Source organism: Salvelinus sp. IW2-2015, unplaced genomic scaffold (genome assembly GCF_002910315.2).
Source record: "Salvelinus sp. IW2-2015 unplaced genomic scaffold, ASM291031v2 Un_scaffold1532, whole genome shotgun sequence".
Classification (NCBI taxonomy): domain Eukaryota; kingdom Metazoa; phylum Chordata; class Actinopteri; order Salmoniformes; family Salmonidae; genus Salvelinus; species Salvelinus sp. IW2-2015.
In genome coordinates this window covers 112,564-131,302 of record NW_019942969.1, presented here as the reverse complement: position 1 = coordinate 131,302, position 18,739 = coordinate 112,564, and the positions used below count along the sequence as shown (strand labels likewise).

Genomic DNA, 18,739 nt, shown 5'->3' with positions numbered 1-18,739 from the left:
CTTGCATGCTGGAGAAGTGTGCTCTTCACGGATGAATCCCGGTTTTAACTGTACTGGGCAGATGGCAGACAGCGTGTATAGCATCGTGTGGGCGAGCGGTTTGTTGCTGTCAACATTGTGAACAGAGTGCCCCATGGTGGCGGTGGGGTTATGGTATGGGCAGGCATAAGCTACAGACAATGAACATGATTGCATTTTATCAATGTCAATCGTAATGCACAGAGATACCGTGACAAGATCCTGAGGCCCATTGTCGTCTCATTCATCCGCCGGCATCACCTCATGTTTCAGCATGATTAATGTACAATACCATGTCGCAAGGATCTGTACACAATTCTTGGAAGCTGAAAATGTCCCAGTTCTTCCATGGACTGCATACTCACCAGACATGTCACCCATTGAGCACATTTGAAATGCTCTGGATCGACGTGTACGTCAGCGTGTTCCCTCCAATATCCAGCAACTTCTCACAGCCATTGAAGAGGAGTGGGACAACATTCCACAGGACACAATCAACAGCCTGATCAACTGTATACGAAGGAGATGTGTCGTGCTGCATGAGGAAAATGGTGGTCACACCAGATACTGACTGGTTTTCTGATCCACGCCTGATCTGTGACCAAGACATGCATATCTGTATTCCAGGTCATGTGAAATCCATAGATTAAGGCCTAATGAATTTATTTCAATCAACTGTTTTCCAAATGAGCTGTAACTCAGTAAATTCTTTGAAATTGTAGTATGTTGCATTTATATTTTTGTTCAGAGTAGTATTTGTCCAGTAGGTTTCCTGAAGGAGAAAGGCCCCTACTTCTATGTCAAAGATAATAAAACAAAACATGTTAGTAAATACTACAGTTATGTCCCCAAAAACACTACAGTACATACTACAGTATATTACAGTCTGCAAAAACTCTACAGTAAAAACTATAGTATACCGTACTAGTCTGTAAAAACAGTACAGTAAATACTATAGTACAGAGGTTCCCAAACTTTTTTGGCCCAATGCCCCATTTTTATATCTGAATCTTGTCGTGACACCAACCATGTGAAAAAAAACATGTTATTAACAGCCAATGTTTACTTCTTTATTTGGGCCAATGGCAGTCAATTGAAAAACATTCTAACAGTATTTCTGATTCCTTTTAAAGATGCACTCCAGTTATTTTTTTTACTTTTAAAAACAACATCCCACTTATAAATACAGTAACCTAAAAATAAATATATGTTTTGAGCAAAATCGTTTTTTAGACAAAAGTACAAACTTTTGGAGGAGTTGGCCTGATGGTTCCCTCTGATGTCATTGGCATTCCTCCTTGCTTGAGGAACAATAGGGGAGCAATAGAGAACAAAAGAGGACCCCCCCACTTGTGCCATGTCAGATTACACCTGGACCACTTTTGGAGATGTGCCTTTTGTTAAGTAAATCAGGTAATAAATTAGCTGGAGACTAGAGTAGGAACTGGAGAGACTAGTTTCTGGAGGACAATGCCATGCTGACTCACATGCGGACTAACATGCGTGGTTGGGGCTAAGTGCGGTTTGAACAATGCAGGTGTGAACAACGCTGAAGGGACGTAAACAAAGAAGAGACTTTGAAAGGCTTTTTCTCCTACATGTCCCCTAAGTGGATTTACAGGTTTATTATCTTTCAAAGCAGCATAACCTTCCCATGTTTCCTCCAACTACAGTGTATGATATACTGTAGCATTTTGAAGCTCTGCGTTTCCTCTTCTAGCTGTACTGGTTAGATATTCACAGGACACATGACCACCTAGGCCAGGTTCATTAAATCAAGGCAGGGAAATAAGCAAGTTCAGCCATAAAGCAGAATAAAGTTTGCAGACACAGCAATGGTAAGAGGCAAACCAGTAGGTCAGATGACAGCTGATCCAGAGAAGGAACAGGATATACTGAACAGTAGTTTCATATAGGGGCATAAGTGAGCATTCAAATTCAGTATTTGAAAGAGAACCCATTCTAGGCCTGATTCCAATACATAAACACTGATTTGACGTCGTCTTTCACTGCCGTTAAATGGACAAATGGACTTTTAAAGGATGGATGCATCTCACATATTTTCAGTGCCCTTCTTTAATTACTTGTCACTTTTATTTCTTATCTGTATTTTTTTAAACTGCATTGTTGGTTAGGGGCTCGTAAGTAAGCATTTCACTGTAAGGACTACACCTGTTGTATTCGGCGCATGTGACTAATACAATTTGATTTGATTTTAACCAACAGGTTCCTGCTCCTTATCTGTATATTGTTTATTGTCTGATTCTTTGTTGTTTAGTTGGTAAGCATGTGGTGCTTGCTATTCCAAGGTTGTGGGTTCAATTCCTGCAGGGATTACATACTCATTCTAAAAATGTACCTATTGTGTCATTAACATTTCTCTCACTTCCCTCTCTTCCCCTCCCCCTTCTCTCCCTGCATTTCTCCCTCTTCTCTTTCTCACTCCCTCTCTCTCCCAGGGGCGTGGATAGTGACGGGGGGGCTGAGGGAGGGGGTGGGTCGTTGTGTTGGGGAGGCAGTGCGAGATCATGCTGCTGCGGCTTCCTCCCTCTCCCAGAAGAAAGTCATTGCTGTGGGCGTGGCTCCCTGGGGGCTGGTGCATAACAGAGAGCAGCTAGTTAACACACAGGTACACGCTCAGAAACACAAATACACTTACACACACATGAATAGACGCACACATGTCATGACCACACACACACACACACACACAATGTTCAATGTATACAGAATTTAACATGCACAGACGCACACACATAAGGTGGCACAGGAGCACACAACTGTACACTGACACTGTATACAAATAAATGAATGTCCTTCACTTTCCTTAATCTCTCCACTTTTTTCTTCTCACCCTCTCTCACTCAGCCAAGCAAAACCACAGGAAATGTAATTAGTAACAACAAGGACATTGTAATACACAATGGATGGTAATCACAATGACCTCTCTTTTTCTCTCCCCCTCCTTTATTTTCTCTACCTTGATCTCTCTCCCCCTCCCCTCTCGCTTTACCTTCGCTGATCCCCTTCTCTACCCTTGCTCCCACCCCCCTCTCTTTCTCTCTATCTTCTCCCCCCTCCTCCTCCTCTCTCAGGGTAGTTTCCCAGCGCGGTATTATGTCCAGAACGCATCCCGTGACTCGTGCTGCCTGGATAATAACTACCAGGCCTTCCTGCTGGTGGATGATGGGAGTGTAGGCCGGCGGGGAGGGGATACTGCCTTCAGGTCCAAGATGGAAGACTACATCTCACACCAGTGCACTGGCATCTGGGGTGAGACACAGTACACACCACACACACCACACACACGGCAGGTAGCCTAGTGGTTAGAGTGTTGGACTTGTAACCGAATGCAAGATCAAATCCCTGAGTTCTGCCCCTGAACAAGGCCGTTAACCCACTGTTCCTATGCCGTCATTGAAAATAAGAATTTGTTCTTAACTGACTTGCCTAGTTAAATAAATACATACATACTGGTAAGACTAGGCCCCATCTCCTAAACGTTTATCAAATATATTACAGGTGTACAGGTGAAGTGCAGCATGTTCAAGCCGCCCATTGAAGGTGTACTAAGTTCAGATCACAGTGTGACTTTAAATAAAATCTGCAATCATGTTTCTAGTGCACAGATTTCAGCATGCAAGTGTGAGGTTACGGTTACGGCAAGTGTGAGGTTACGGTTAAGGCAAGTGTGAGGTTACGGTAAGCCAAAGTTATGCTGTCTATGGAGTGGTCATTATCTGCCATCTAAAGCCCCTATCCTATTCCCACCTATTTACAAGTATAAAACATTATTTAATTCTCGTAACGTTCAAGTACGAGTTTTCATCTACATTTTACACCCAACGTCCTTTGCGATATGATATAGCCTATAAAACTCAGTGATGCTCATGTAATGCTTTTGTGTTGAGTATATTTGTTGGGTTATTTATATATTTCAGTAAGAAAGACTAACAATGTTTGACAGTTCATCCAAAGTTGAACTCATCTGGTGAGCAACCAATGGGAGTTTCTGTTGTTGACATCATGGCTACACTGTAAAAAATAAACTATGCTGATTCAACATACAATTGTAAGGCAACCAGCTGCAATAGGATTGTGTTTGCTCAACATTTGGGCATATAGCTGAACCAACATACATTCTCAAGTTTTATTTGTATATTCACTCAACTTGGAATTTTAGGTTGAGTGAATATACAATTCAACTTGAGAATTTAGTCTACCTTATTTGCATATTTCCCATTGTAATCACAAGGTTTTTCTTTGAAGGCCCAGTTACACCCTAATGCAGTGGTCTGAAACTCCTGGTTTACATGCCACATCAAGCCTGCAAGTCACATTAAGCAAAGTGATGTGTAATTCCTTTTTTGGGGGACAGGGGATTGTTTTTATTGAGATTGGATAGTGAAGTGGAGACAGGAACGGTAGGAGAGATTAGTGATGGGTCGTTCGCGAATGAAAGGCTCTTTTTGGTGAACGTTGGGAATTGAATCTCATTGGTGAAAAAGACGTTCAATTGGCTCTCTGATTTGCATACTGCTACTACTGCTTTTTGATCTTCAAACAAAGATTATCTACAAATAAGTTACACAATCATTGTCTGAAGATGGTGAATCATCACTGCAGAAACAATAAATAGTGGGGAGAGCACATCATTCTGGTGCATGCGCAGGAAGACCATGCTAATCTTCTCTGTATCAATCCAATTTTAATATGTCCCCCGATGGATCGGTCACAAAAGAGAAGAGGAGATTTGCTTGCATTTATACACTGTAAAAAAGCCAACATAACCAACAGCGTTATTCTGTGAGTTGCGTGGACTTCAAATGGACAAGAATTTGAGCTAATAAAGTTTGTTTACTCAACAAACCCTGTTCAAAGTGAGCTGAATTTGAAAAAGTAAAATTACATTCATATTTGCCTTTGGTAGGCAACACTGTATGTTGGTTCAGCTATACTGTATGCCCAAATGTTGAGCAAACTCCCAATCCTATTGCAGCTGTTTCACTACACTCGCAATAACATCTACTAAACACGTGTATGTGACCAATAACATCTCATTTGTTTGCCTTACAATTGTACATTCAATCAACAAATTCGAAGTGAGACGAATTTGAACAAGCTTGTTGAGTAAAATTACAAATGTATGTTTGCTCAAAACCATGCCTATCATTATCATACAGTCTCTCCCAGCATGCTCTATTGGAGGTTGATTTTCAGTTGTTTTTTCTTTCAATACCTGTGTTTTTGCATGTACATTGATTGGTTGATTACACAAACATAAAAAAAATATCTAAACTAACCCAATCTGTTAGTAATTGGACTTTTTGCACCTGTTTCTGAGATGGCTGTTCCAGTTATATGATTTAGGTAGTCTCGATACATTTTCCTAGCCCTGGCAGTCATTCTCAATGCGGGTGATTCAAAGTGCCAATTGTTGTATAGTCTCACTCTGGCCGGAATTACACATCACATGGCCTGTCTGGTCCAACGGTTAAAGCCGCGGACCCCGACACACATGCACAGCCTAGGCTAACAGAGTTGGCATGGGTTCAAGTCCACTGCTCTTCTGACTTGCAATCTCTCCTAGTCATGGGCATTCTGAGTATTTTATGTGGGCCACATTATATTACTCCGTTTTTGTATAAGAGCCCCGTCATTTAGCTCCAAATGGCTCCTCATTCAAAATGCTTGAAATTCTGAAAATATGTTAGCACATCTCAAAAGTAAAGCCCAAAAATGAGGCTACCATTATGTCAGATCATGATATGCACGTTCAAATAGCTACATTTTCACCTGGCCAAATTATTAGATCCCCTGAAGAAAATAATGATGATAATAATAATACTCACTGCAAATATTTGCTCTGCGCAAGCATAACATGCACTATCATGAAGCGCCACAATTTAAAAAATATTTTTTAATAAGGAAATACGTTTAACTAACTGTTCTAAACCTACAATGCTTGTGGATATTCATATGAGTAGTAAATCATGAAACATTCACACATTGACATTAATATGATGGACATTCACAATGACATCTGATCAATCACTCATGACTAAAAACTTGATAATAATTTGATGGATTTCTCCCCACACCCCTTCCCTGTACCTGTTATCTTCCAGGTAGTGGCAGTATAGAGATTCCTGTGCTGTGTATGCTCATCTCAGGGGAAGCTGCCATGCTGAAGGTAAGTTAATACAACATCACTATCATCACTTAACTTTACTGTCCATGTCCAGAACATTCCCTTCTCCCCCCAAACACTCTCTCCCTCCCCCCAGAGGGTGGATCTCTCTCTGAGGAAGGCTACTCCCTGGCTGGTGTTGAATGGTTCTGGTCCAGCGGCAGACCTTATCTGTGAGCTGCTGGATGCCTTGTCAGCTGTGCCCATGAGCCGCACCTCTCCCCCGCCAGAGGGTGAGGGGAGCGAGAGCCCCAGCGCGGAGCTGCGCGAATGGACCCGTGAGAGGGTCAAGAGGCACTTCCCTGCCGAGGCAGACCGGGAGAAGCTTGTGGACAGGGTGCGTGTGGGATGGGTGGGGTGTGTGTGAGTAAGCACTTCATCATACTGCTTATTTCTCTCCTCTCATCTGTCTCTCTCTCCCCTCTATGTCTCTCTCTCCCCTCTATGTCTCTCTCTCCCCTCTCTGTCTCTCTCTCCCCTCTCTGTCTCTCTCTCCCCTCTCTGTCTCTCTCTCCCCTCTCTGTCTCTCTCCGCCCTCTCTGTCTCTCTCTCCTCTTTCTCTCTCCTTTGTTTTCTTTCTTTCCCCAGGCTCTGAGTATCTATCAGAACAGAGATCTGATCACAGTGTTCCACGGGGAGCAGGACAGTCCTGATGATTTTGACACAGTGCTACTGAAGGCTCTGGTCAGAGGTAGGTGTGCGTGAGTTGTGCGTTTGCTGTCTGTTGACAAATATGTTGAACGTGATCCTGGTCAAACTATTCACTCGTTCAATGTAATTTCTGTCAGCCAGTAAACGTGTGTCCAGCGACGCCAGTGAGTACACAGAGGAGCTGAAGCTTGCAGTAGCCTGGAACAGGGTGGACATCGCTAACAGTGAACTCTTCAACGGAGACATCCAATGGAGAGTGAGCTGCTCCTCACTTCTGACACCACTGTTTAACTCCATTTATTTTCTTTTATGTTATTTAGTTGACAGGGCATTTATTCTATTCAAAACGACAGACAGACTTTCCAACTTCTCTGTATCTGATAACATGAGGAACATAAGGAACGGCTTCACAAATTGGAAATTGGAACAATACAGAGAAGGTAGGCTGGTGTTGAAGGGAAATTGGAACAATACAGAGAAGTAGGCTGGTGTTGAAGGGAAGTTGGAAATCAAAACAATTTCCATTTTGTGAAGCGTTCCTTTATTTTCTCACTCGGCAGGATGTTATTGCTTCACTTTTGACAGACAGACAGAGATATGTTTATAAAAACGTCCTCCCATCCTCCCGCAGTACGAGGACCTGGAGGACTCCATGACGGACGCACTGATCAACAACAAGCCCCAGTTTGTACGTCTCTTCACCGAGAATGGTCTCAACATCCTGGACTACCTGACCTACCAGCGTCTGGAGGGCCTGTACCGCTCGCTGTCCAACAGCTCTCTGGCCTACACGCTTCTCCAGCGACACCTCACAGAGAGGCAGAGCCTGGCCAGATCCCTTCCCACTGTCCCCTGCTCTCTGGACGAGCCTACACCCCTCAAGAGGCCCCAGAGCCATATGAGCCCCATATCAGGACCCTCCTCTGCCAAAGAGCTCAGCTTGTATGAGGTTAGGAGGGGTTGCACTTTATTTTATGGTACAGAAATGACTAGGTATTTATTGAGAAATTACATGGTGAATTGGTCAAATAGGAGGGGTGAGAGGGGAGGTATGGGGTCATTTGCTCTGTGTGGAGTTGAGGCGCATTTCCTCTAATTTAGGTGTTTTGTTCTCAGTTATATGTGACTCGCCTCTCCCTCCAGGTGTCGCGGCTACTATGGGACATCCTGGGAGATGTATGTCAGCCCTTCTACTACAGTCCTCTGGGTTTGGACCAGAGCACCAGCACCTGGAGAACACTGAAGGTAGTGGCTGCCATAGCTGCGTTCCAAATAGCACTCTATCCCCTATACACTCTCAGAAATAAAGTTGCTAAGTAGAACCATATAGGGTTCTTCGGCTTGTCTCCATATGGAAACCCTTTTTGGTTATATCTAGAACCGTTAAATAAATGGTTCTACCAGGAACCCCATTTATCGTCTAAACCCATTGGGCACAGACGTCAGTTCCATATCTATTTTTGATTTACATTTGGTTGAGTTGTCAACTAACTTGAATTCAACGTAAAATCAAGAACAAATGTCACCATGACATTGTATTTAGGTTAGAAGTAAGGTGAAAAAAATACTAAATTCCCTTACCTTGATGACTTTTTGCAAATCCAATCAGTTTTTCCCATTTGAATCAACTTCATCACATAGAATTGTTTTCTTGAAATGATGTAGAAACAACATTGATTCAACCACTTTTTGCCCAGTGGGAAGGTTCTTCCTAGAATCCTCTATGAAAAGTTCTAACAAGAACCCTTTTATCTTTGAACGGTTCTACCTGTCACGTTCTTCGTCCTCCTCGTCTGAGGAGGAGTAGTTGGAAGGATCGGAGGACCAAAATGCAGCGTGGTATGTGTTCATCATGAATTTAATAAACAGAGAACACTAAACAAACTATACAAAACAATAAACGAACAACGAACGTGAAGCTATATAAGAAATGTGCTGACACAAGCAACTAACATAGACAATCACCCACAACCCACAATGACAAAACAGGCTACCTAAATATGGTTCCCAATCAGAGACAACGACTAACACCTGCCTCTGATTGAGAACCATATCAGGCCAAACACATAGAAATATACAAACCAGACATACAACATAGAATGCCCACTCAGATCACACCCTGACCAAACAAAACATAGAAACATACAAAGCAAACTATGGTCAGGGCGTGACACTACCAGCCTTATTAGCCTTTAAAATGAACCACCTCTTTTTGACAATACATTACATGCTGTATATCATAATGCCTTACTTTGAGGGCCTATATARCCTAACACAGTGGTCTGAAGCTCCTGGTTTACAGGCCACATTAGGCCTGCAAATCACATTATGCTGGCTTGTAAAGTGATGTGTAATTCCTATTGGAATTCATAGTGATCTCGCTCTCTGTTTGCCGATATGAGTACCATTTTTAAACCGCCGTAGGGCCAGATGGAATACCAGGACGGGTTCTCAGGGCATGCGCAGACTAGTTAGCAAGTGTCTCACTGACATTTTCAATCTCTCTTTGTCCCAGTCTGTAATCCCAACATGTTTCAAGCTGACCACCATTGTCCCTGTTCCCAAGAACTCCAAGGTAACCTGTCTAAATGCCTATCGTCCCGTAGCACTCACATCTGTAATTATGAAGTGCTTTGAGAGGCTGGTCATGACACACCTCAACACCATCATCCCAGAAACCCTGGACCCACTCTAATTTGCATACCTCCCCAACAGATCCACAGATAACGATATCTCAATTGCACTTCACACTGCTTTCTCCCACCTGGACAAGAGGGTAAATAACTATGTGAGAATGCTGTTCCGAGACAACAGTTTGGCGTTGAACACCATATTCCCCTCCAAGCTCATCAGCTCATCACTGAACGCCTCCCTCTGCAACTGGACTTCCTGACAGGCTAGCTCCAGGTGGTGAGGGTAGGCAACAACACCTCTGGCACACTGACCCTCAACATGGGGGCCCATCAGGGGTGTGTGCTCAGCCCCTTTTTGTACTTTCTGTTCCCCCATGACTGTGTGGCCACGCACAATTCCAACACCATCATCAGAGAATTGGCAGTGTGGTGCCAGGACAACAGCATCTCCCTCAACGTCCCAAGACCAAAGAGCTGATCGTAGACTACAGGAAAAAGACTGCTGGCAGGGCTGTAGTGGAGCGGGTTGAGAGTTTAAAGTTCCCTGGTGTCCACATCACTAAGGACTTAACATGGTCCACACACACCCGCACAGTCGTGAAGAGGACAGAGCCTCTTCCCCCTCAGGAGGCTGAAAAGATTTGGCATGGGCCAAAAAGTTTTTCAGCTGAAGCATCGAGAGCATCTTGACTGGCTGCAACATCGCTTGGTATGGAAAATGCTCGCACTCAACCGCGATAGAGGGTGGTGTGGACAGCCCAGTACATTACTGGGGCCGAGCTCCCTGCCATCAAGGACCTCTATATCAGAAGCTAATAAAAGATCTCTTTCCCTATCTTCTGAATCACGATTATAATGTTTGTAGCCTAAACACGCGCGCGCACACACTGACAAAGATTTTCAGCTTGCAAGCAGACACTGGAATACGTTTCTGAGTGACTGAGGGTTTTGCATGGGTGCTTTATTGTGTTTTTTTGTGGGTCTAGAAAAAATGCCTTGAACATAAAATAATGATATTAACCGGTTCACATTCTTTTAAAATAACGGTTCTGTTCTGGAACAGTATAGATCACTGTTGTTCCAGGCTCCGTTTCTGTTGCTTGAGTAATGTTGTTCTGCTCCCTAAACCGGTTCCAACCCCTGCTGTATACTGAGTAAAAAATTGGAATGCCTGATTTCCCATGATATAGACTGACCAGGTGAATCCAGGTGAAAGCTATGATCCCTTATTGATGTCACCTGTTAAATTCACTTTAATCCATGTAGATGAAGGGCAGGAGACAGGTTAAAGAAGTATTTTTAAGCCGTAAGACAATTGAAACATGGGTTTTGTATGTATGCTATTCAGAGGGTGAATGGGCAAGACAAAATATTGAAGTGCCTTTGAACAGGGTATGGTAGTAGGTGCCAGGCGCAACAGTCAACAGTTTCCCGTGTGTATCAAGAATGGTTCACCACCCAATGGACATCCAGCCAACTTGACACAACTGTGGGAAGCATTGGAGTCAACATGGGCCAGCATCCCTGTGGAATGCTTTTGACACCTTGTAGTCCATGCACAAACAAATTGAGACTGTTCTGAGGGCAAAAGGGGGTGCAACTGAATATTAGGAAGGTGTTCATAATGTTTTGTACACTGTGTATATACGCCATACTGTATATACACTCACACACTACACTTTCACACAAATGCACACACATGTGCGCATAGTGATGCCACACACACACTTTCACACTCATTACATGCTGCTGCTACTCTGTTCTTTATTTTACTCTTATTATTATCTATCCTGATGCCTAGTCCCTTTACCCTGCCTTCATGTACATATCTACCTCACATACCTTATTATTTCCATCTATTGACTATCCTGTGCCTAAGTCCCTCTTACCCTGCCTTCATGTACATATCTACCTCACATACCTTATTAAATCTACATCTGATTCCTATCCCCTTACCCTGCCTTCATGTACATATCTACCTCACTACCTTATTATTATCTATCCTGATTCCTAGTTCCTTTACCCTGCTTCATGTACATATCTACCTACAGTCCTTATTATTATCATACCTGATTGCCTATGCCCTTTTACCCCTGCCTTTATGTACTTATCTACCTCACATACACTATTGTTATCTATCCCTGATTCCTAGTTCCTCTTACCTGCCTTCATGTACATATCTACCTACACTACCTATATTATTTATCTATCCTGAGTTCCTAGTCCCTTTTTTTTTAAAATTTCTTATTTCACCTTTGTTTTACCAGGTAGCTAGTTGAGAACAAGTTCTCATTTGCAACTGCGGAACCTGGCCCAGATAAAGCATAGCATGTGAACAGACAACACAGAGTTACACATCGGGAAGTAAACAATAAACACAGTCAATAACATGTAGAAAAAAAGAGAATCTAATATCACAATGTGTGCAAAACATGAGGTAGGCAATAAATCGAATATTACAATTTTGCAGATTAACACTGGAGTGATAAATCATCAGATGATCACGTGCAAAGAAGAGATATTGGTACTCGGTGTGCAAAAGAGCAGAAAGTAATAAATAAAGCGCAGTATGGGGGGTGAGGTAGGTAAATTGGGTGGTAGTTTACAGATGGACTATGTACAGCTGGCAGCGATCGGTTAGCGTCTCGGATACGCAGATTTTAAAGTTGTTGAGGGAGACCCTGCCTTCATGTACATATCTACCTCACCATACCTTTATAATTATCTATCACTGATCCTATGTCGTTTACCCTGCCTTCATGTACATATCTCTACCTCACATACCTTATTATTATCTATCCTGATTCCTAGTCCCTTTACCCTGCCTTCAATTGTACATATCTACCACATATACCTTATTGTTATCTATTCCTGATTCCTAGTCCTTTACCCTGCCTTCATGTACATATCTACCTCCACATACCTTATTATTATCTATCCTGATTCTAGTTCCTTTACCCTGCCTTCATGTACATATCTACCTCACATACCTTATTATTATCTATCCTGATTCCTAGTCCTTTACCCTGCCTTCCATGTACATATCTACCACAGATATACCTTATTGGTCATCGTGGGCTGATGGTACTCCCAGTATATAGCTTCATATTTGTGTATTTTGTTCCTTGTCTTATTTTTTAAAATATTCGTATATATATTTTTTTTAACTCTGCGTTGTAGGGAGGGCTGCGTTGTAGGGAGGGCTCATGAGCAAGCATTTCACGGTCATGTTTATACCCCCTGTATTCTGTGCATGTGACAAAACATTTGATTAGATTTTTGTAACTTTTTTTTCTAAGAGCGTTTAGGGCACTACCAGAGCATCTGTTGTCAATGACAAGGTCCAGTGATGTGTCTCCCGGGTGGCGCAGTGGTCTAGGGCACTGCATCGCAGTGCTAGCTGCGCCACCAGAGTCTCTGGGTTCACGCCCACGCTGGGCTGGGTTCGCGCCCAGGCTCTGTCGCAGCCGGCCGCAACCGGGAGATCCGTGGGGCGACGCACAATTGGCATAGCGTCATCCGGGTTAGGGAGGGTTTGGCCGGTAGGGAGGGTTTGGCCGGTAGGGATATCCTTGTCTCAGTATGTAAAAAATGTAATAAAATGTATGCACTCTACTGTAAGTCGCTCTGGATAAGAGCGTCTGCTAAATGACTAAAATGTAAATGTGTACTAACTAGGCCTACTTACTAGGCCTGTAGACTCCACCAATATAGTTGAGTTATCAACGCTGCTACGGTGATACCACTTTATCACTGGCCATAGAATGTAACTGTGACTGCTGTGCTAACCAAGCTGTATTTACTCTCACCCTATCTCTCTTAATGTACTGTATCCCTCTCTCCCCTCTCTCAGCAAGTGAATAAGTTGTTACTGGGGGATTGTCCGTATAGGGAGCAGCACTGTGTCTATCCCTGGGCCTCTCTGTTTATCTGGGCTGTGCTGCAGAATCGCAGCGAGATGGCTGTCTACTTCTGGGAGATGGTAATTGTATTAATTAATGATTTTATTAAACTTTTATCTGACGAGGTAAGTCAGTTAAGAATGTATGGGTCCAGGCAGCCGTAATGACAACAATGAACAATTACTCTCAAATGGTTGGATGCTTGACGCTCAGAACTTTATCAATGCAGACACATTTTTGCATCTCTATTTTTGCATCTCTATCCCCTTTTTCTTTATTTGGGACACGATTTTTCATTTATTTTGATCAATTCTTTTCCTAGAGGCGGGGGGGAGGGGGTTATACAGGAACAAAAACAATCAAAGAAAATAAATACAAAAGATCACCCCAAGCCCATTTCCCCACGTCAGTTCCACACCCCGCCTAGCCCCTGCCCACCCAGAAGGAAGCATGTCTGCCCCTCCCTCTGCTACCACCCAGCCCCAGCAACCGAGGTTGCTTATCAGTCCCCCTCCCACCCATCCATCCCCTGAGTCTCCCCTTACATTCCCCCCCAATCCCCCACGCCCTCCCCGCACAATGATCAGAGACCCCCCACCCCGTACCACGCCTTCCCCATGTGCCTGAAAGCAAAGAAAGTAACAAAAGTCTAAATAGATAGATGGATAGATGGGGGGCTTTAGCTGAGATTGTTCTTTACAGTCAATGCTTTGTCCAGGCTATCATTAGTTAAGTAACATAATAGATGCAATGCATTGAATATTTAAATTCATGTACTTCAAAATACATTTTATAGCTTTGCCCCAGAAGCATTTAACTGCAGGGCACTCCCACATCATATTAAGGAATGTGCCTAACTGATTTAGGGGCTGGGGGTGCCATGGGAAGCATTGAACTACGGAAATTCAGCCATGGCAATATATTCACTTTGACTACAGATATTCTGCCAGTTAAAGAAACTGGGATATTATTTAATCTACTGAGGTTGGATTGAATTGATTTGAGCATTCTATTAACGTTTCTGGCAGTGGTTTTATCTAAGGAATGAAATATATTTGATATGGATATGGAGCTGAATTTATCTATGATCTCCAATGCGATTGAGGTACATTGTCTAGATATAGTAAAATATCGTCTGCATATAATGAGATGAAGTGATCAGTAAATTTGAGGAACATTTGTGTTATTTCCATCGATTGACGAATTGCCTGGGCCAAGAGTCCATGGATAATAAAATAATAGCAAAGATGAAATTGGATCGCCTCGTCTGCTTCTTCTAGTGATTCTGAACGGAGAAGAGCAGATATTGCCTGTTATAACTAAGGCTGAAGGATTGCATATAGTATTTGAATCATATTAATGAAATTGGATCTAATTCCCATATGTTCTAAGACAGACCAGAGATATGACCATTCTAGTCTATCGAAAGCTCTTTCTGCATCGAGAAATAATATAGCCCAAAAAGCTGTGGTTTCTGATGAAGTATCTAAGATAATTAGCTAAACTAGTACTGTATTCACATCTCTCCCAAATGAACCTTTGTGAATGGCTGTATTAATCATTTTGAACAATAGTGGACTTTATTGATTCAAAAATGTTAAATAGACCTCAGGAGGAACACTGTCCCATCCAGGCGATTTGCCTTTATTTATGCTATCCAATGCCCTTTTGAATTCATTCAGAGAGATTTGGGCTCCCGGTAAGGCGTTCTTAAGTAATTTAGAAAGGACTTAATCTGGCTTGGTTTGGATTTACAATCAAAGCTGTACAATTTCTGTATAGAAGTGGGAGAATCTTTGATTAATTTGGTTTCTGATTGTAATTCCCCTGTTTCAGATTTTAAAAGTTTCTATATCAGCTAACTGATCATTACGGCTTAGCTTGTTGGCCAGTAAATGACTGGGACGATTACCATGGAAGTAATGGTCTTATTCGATTCAAATTCTGTTCTGGCTAATCAATAAATTAAGTTCTGTCTTGATTTTGTAAAGAGTAATAACTACCTGGTCTGAAAATAGTATTTGTTGAGAACGCTCTAACATGGTTAAGAACATTTACAAATCTGACATTCTTTATTTGTGATTTAGTCGACCAAGATGCAATTGCGTTATTTTTAATAAAACCTTTGGTGGCATCCCATAGAATCCCGGGGTCATCACCTGAATTTTATTGATCATTATGAATTCATTAGTTCAATTTCAAATTGATCACAGAATGTAGGATTTTGTAGTAATGAAACATTGAAACGCCATCTTGTGGTTCTTTTAGGAGATTCTGACATTTGAAGTTGGCAGGAGTAAGCGTGGTGGTCAGACAAGCTCATATATCGAATTTCTATTTTATTGATTAAAGAAAATAGAGGTGTAGGTAATAGTATGAAATTGATTCATGACAATGCCTGTTTGAGTAGAAAGTGTACCCTTTTGCTTTAGGATTAGGTGCTTGCCAGGCATAAATGAGATTGTAATCAGAGAGTATATGCTAGAGAGCCTTGGTTGCATGTGGATTGTAGTTGGTTTTATTAGATTTTTGCCGCCACGTCCAAAATTACATTCATGTCTGTCCCAATAACCAGATGGATTTCAGTTAATTCTAACAGACAGCATACACATTAATAAAGGCAATTTTCTTTCCATTATGGATACATTTAAGGGAAGTGATTCACCTTTACCCAAGAAGGTAATTTTTGTTTCTTATGTATCATTATGATTACACCTTTAGTTTTGAATGGGGCTGATGAAAAAGCAGCCAGTTTGTACAAATGGTTCTCTATTCTATGTGAGTCCATTTGGAAAAGGTGCATTTCTTGGAGCGTTGCTATATCAACATGGTTTGTTGCTGGGATATCAAGACAGCTGGAACGTTTAATAGGACAGTTTGGGCCTTCTAGATTCCAAGAGAGAAGAGCTAGCGTTGCCGTCGTTAACAAATGAAGTGTTAATAAGCCCATGGATGTGAAACAAAAAGCAGGACCCACAGGGAAACCCACCCCTTAGTGGTTCCCCACCCTGAAACCCCACTGTGAACAATTCTCCCCTCCCTATCCACCCCCCTTCCCTCGAGAGCAGATGTTATTTCCTCATAATCAATCTCTCATGGTAGTGGTCAACTCTTTTTGTTGTCTGGTGTTGAAAGCCACCATGTTACCACAGGTGAATTGTGAACAGACAGGATATGCTGCTGGAGCGAAATAGACCTGCTATTGTTCCTTGTAATACAGTGAACGTCCCACACTTTAATGTGATGATACTGTATGTGTTGACAATTATTTGAAAATAAGTCAGTTAATTCATAGTTCCTTTGCAAACGAAAGCCACAAGAAAGCCAAGCGTTTCAATGCATGCCACCGGAACCGGAACTCTGACATGTTACTGATGTTAAAACAATCCCCTTTTTCTTTCTCTCTCTCGCTCTTTCACTCGCTCTTGCTTTCTCTCTCTCTCTAGGCAGGGGAGTCTGTCCTCAGTGCTCTGGCAGGCTGTAAGATTCTAAGGGAGCTGTCTAAGCTTGAGAGTGAGACGGCGTCCAAGCTCTCTATGAAGGAGCTAGCACAGAAGTTTGAGAACTTGGCCAATGGTGGGCGAGCCTTATTCCAAATGTTTAGCTAGTTTGATACTTCATGTGATGGGCTGCTCCCTGACATCCTGATTCCCCAATTAAAGCTTAGACAGTCAATGTATCCAAGTAATGCCTAGGGGCATTTATCTGTTTTGCATACAAGTGAGCATCTTGTATTTTGTGAGTGAAGTTATACCCCATAATGCCTAGTAGCGGCTCCGGATCAGAATGCAAGGGACCACCTGTTCGAAAAGTCTGCTGGAGGGCATCCCAGTCTGGGGCCATTTGCAATGTTTTCACACTCAAGGCCTGTAGGATGAGGATGGAAGCAAACCAATTTGCACCCCTTGTTCCTAATGGGAAACCTAATGTGAAAACCTGTGACCTGTTTCCTCTCTCTAGACTTGTTCAGTGTGTTGAGTATTAACCCTTTAATTGTCTCTCTAGATATGTTCAGTGAATGCTATCAGAGCAGTGAGAGTCGCTCTTTCAACCTCCTTATAAGGCAGTCTCTGGTGTGGGGCGAAGCTACCTGTCTGGAGATGGCCACCGCAGCCGATGCCCGCCTCTTCTTCAGTCACGATGGCTTGCAGGTCTGTATTAAACCAAGGGATCAAAGGTCAAGGTGTGTGTGCGCACGTGCGTGCGTATGTGTGTGAATCTCTGTGTGAATCTGTGTGTACGTGTGATCTGTGTGTACGTGTGATCTGTATGTTCACATTTATCTTTATAAAACTAACCAGATTTCCAGAGTGTGTGTATTAGAATGTGGGGGGTGGTTAATTGAAGTTTCTCAGGACTAACTCTGTTCCTACCTCTTCGCCTGGCAGTCTCTGCTGTCTCAGATCTGGTGGGGAGACATGGAGAGGAGCACGGAGGTCTGGAAACTGATCCTCACCTTCTTCTTACCCCCCCTCATCTACACCAACCTCATCAGCTTCAGGTTAGTGGCTGCCTGTCTGAGAATTTCCAATCCATTAAGCATTAAGATATAGAGAAGATTGGCTGCCCACTTTGAACAAATGCTACAGTTTACTATAGAATACTACAGTACTACAATAGAATACTGTAGTAAACTTTACTATACTAGAATACTTTACTAACAGAGGATGTGAGCGGAGTTGAGCGGTCGGAAATCCCGCTCATCGCTTAACGTCCACATTCCCGGGCTTCGCTAAAAACACTCACCGCTCACAGGAAAAAAGAACTGCCACTCCAAATTCGCTCCATCTACTGTACTTTTGTGACAACGTACCATTTAGTTTGGAAGTAGCTCTCAACCAAAGGCGTAGGAGCCAGGGAACAGGGGAGACATGTCCCCCCCTACATTTGCTTTGAGTAGTGCCTGACCCTAGTGTGGCAACACATACATTCTAAGGGATTTCAATGGGTCTCCATTCTGATTTGATTTGTTCATTTAAACTTCAACCAAAAAAAATCTAGGCCTTATTTTTGACCAAATGTTACAATTTCGTTTTGACTTGCGATTTAGATCAAAACGCTTGGGTGAGCTGTTGGAATCATGGAAAAACAAGGTTCTAACGATGAACTTAGCCCTAGCTTCTACTTAGTACTCATCCCGGATCCGGGAGCACCCTCATCAGTAAAAAAGCTGACTAGCATAGCCTAGCATAGCGCCACAAGTAAATACTAGCATCTAAATATCATGAAATCACAAGTCCAAGACACCAGATGAAAGATACACATCTTGTGAATCCAGACATCATTTCTGATTTTTAAAATGTTTTACAGGGAAGACACAATATGTATTTCTATTAGCTAACCAC

At 42.5% G+C, this 18,739-nt stretch overlaps 1 protein-coding gene across 1 annotated transcript in view; it reads left to right on the top strand.

Moving 5' to 3' along the window:
- Positions 1-18,739, top strand: part of LOC112071146 (transient receptor potential cation channel subfamily M member 5-like) — a 56,388-nt gene that overhangs the window by 8,761 nt on the left and 28,888 nt on the right. Inside the window, 12 exon segments of the mRNA XM_070439272.1 lie at positions 2,478-2,647; positions 3,114-3,291; positions 6,147-6,211; positions 6,306-6,545; positions 6,797-6,899; positions 6,997-7,115; positions 7,491-7,808; positions 8,003-8,104; positions 13,346-13,474; positions 16,841-16,970; positions 17,400-17,545; positions 17,783-17,895. Of these exon segments, the coding sequence (XP_070295373.1) occupies positions 2,478-2,647; positions 3,114-3,291; positions 6,147-6,211; positions 6,306-6,545; positions 6,797-6,899; positions 6,997-7,115; positions 7,491-7,808; positions 8,003-8,104; positions 13,346-13,474; positions 16,841-16,970; positions 17,400-17,545; positions 17,783-17,895 (1,813 nt within the window).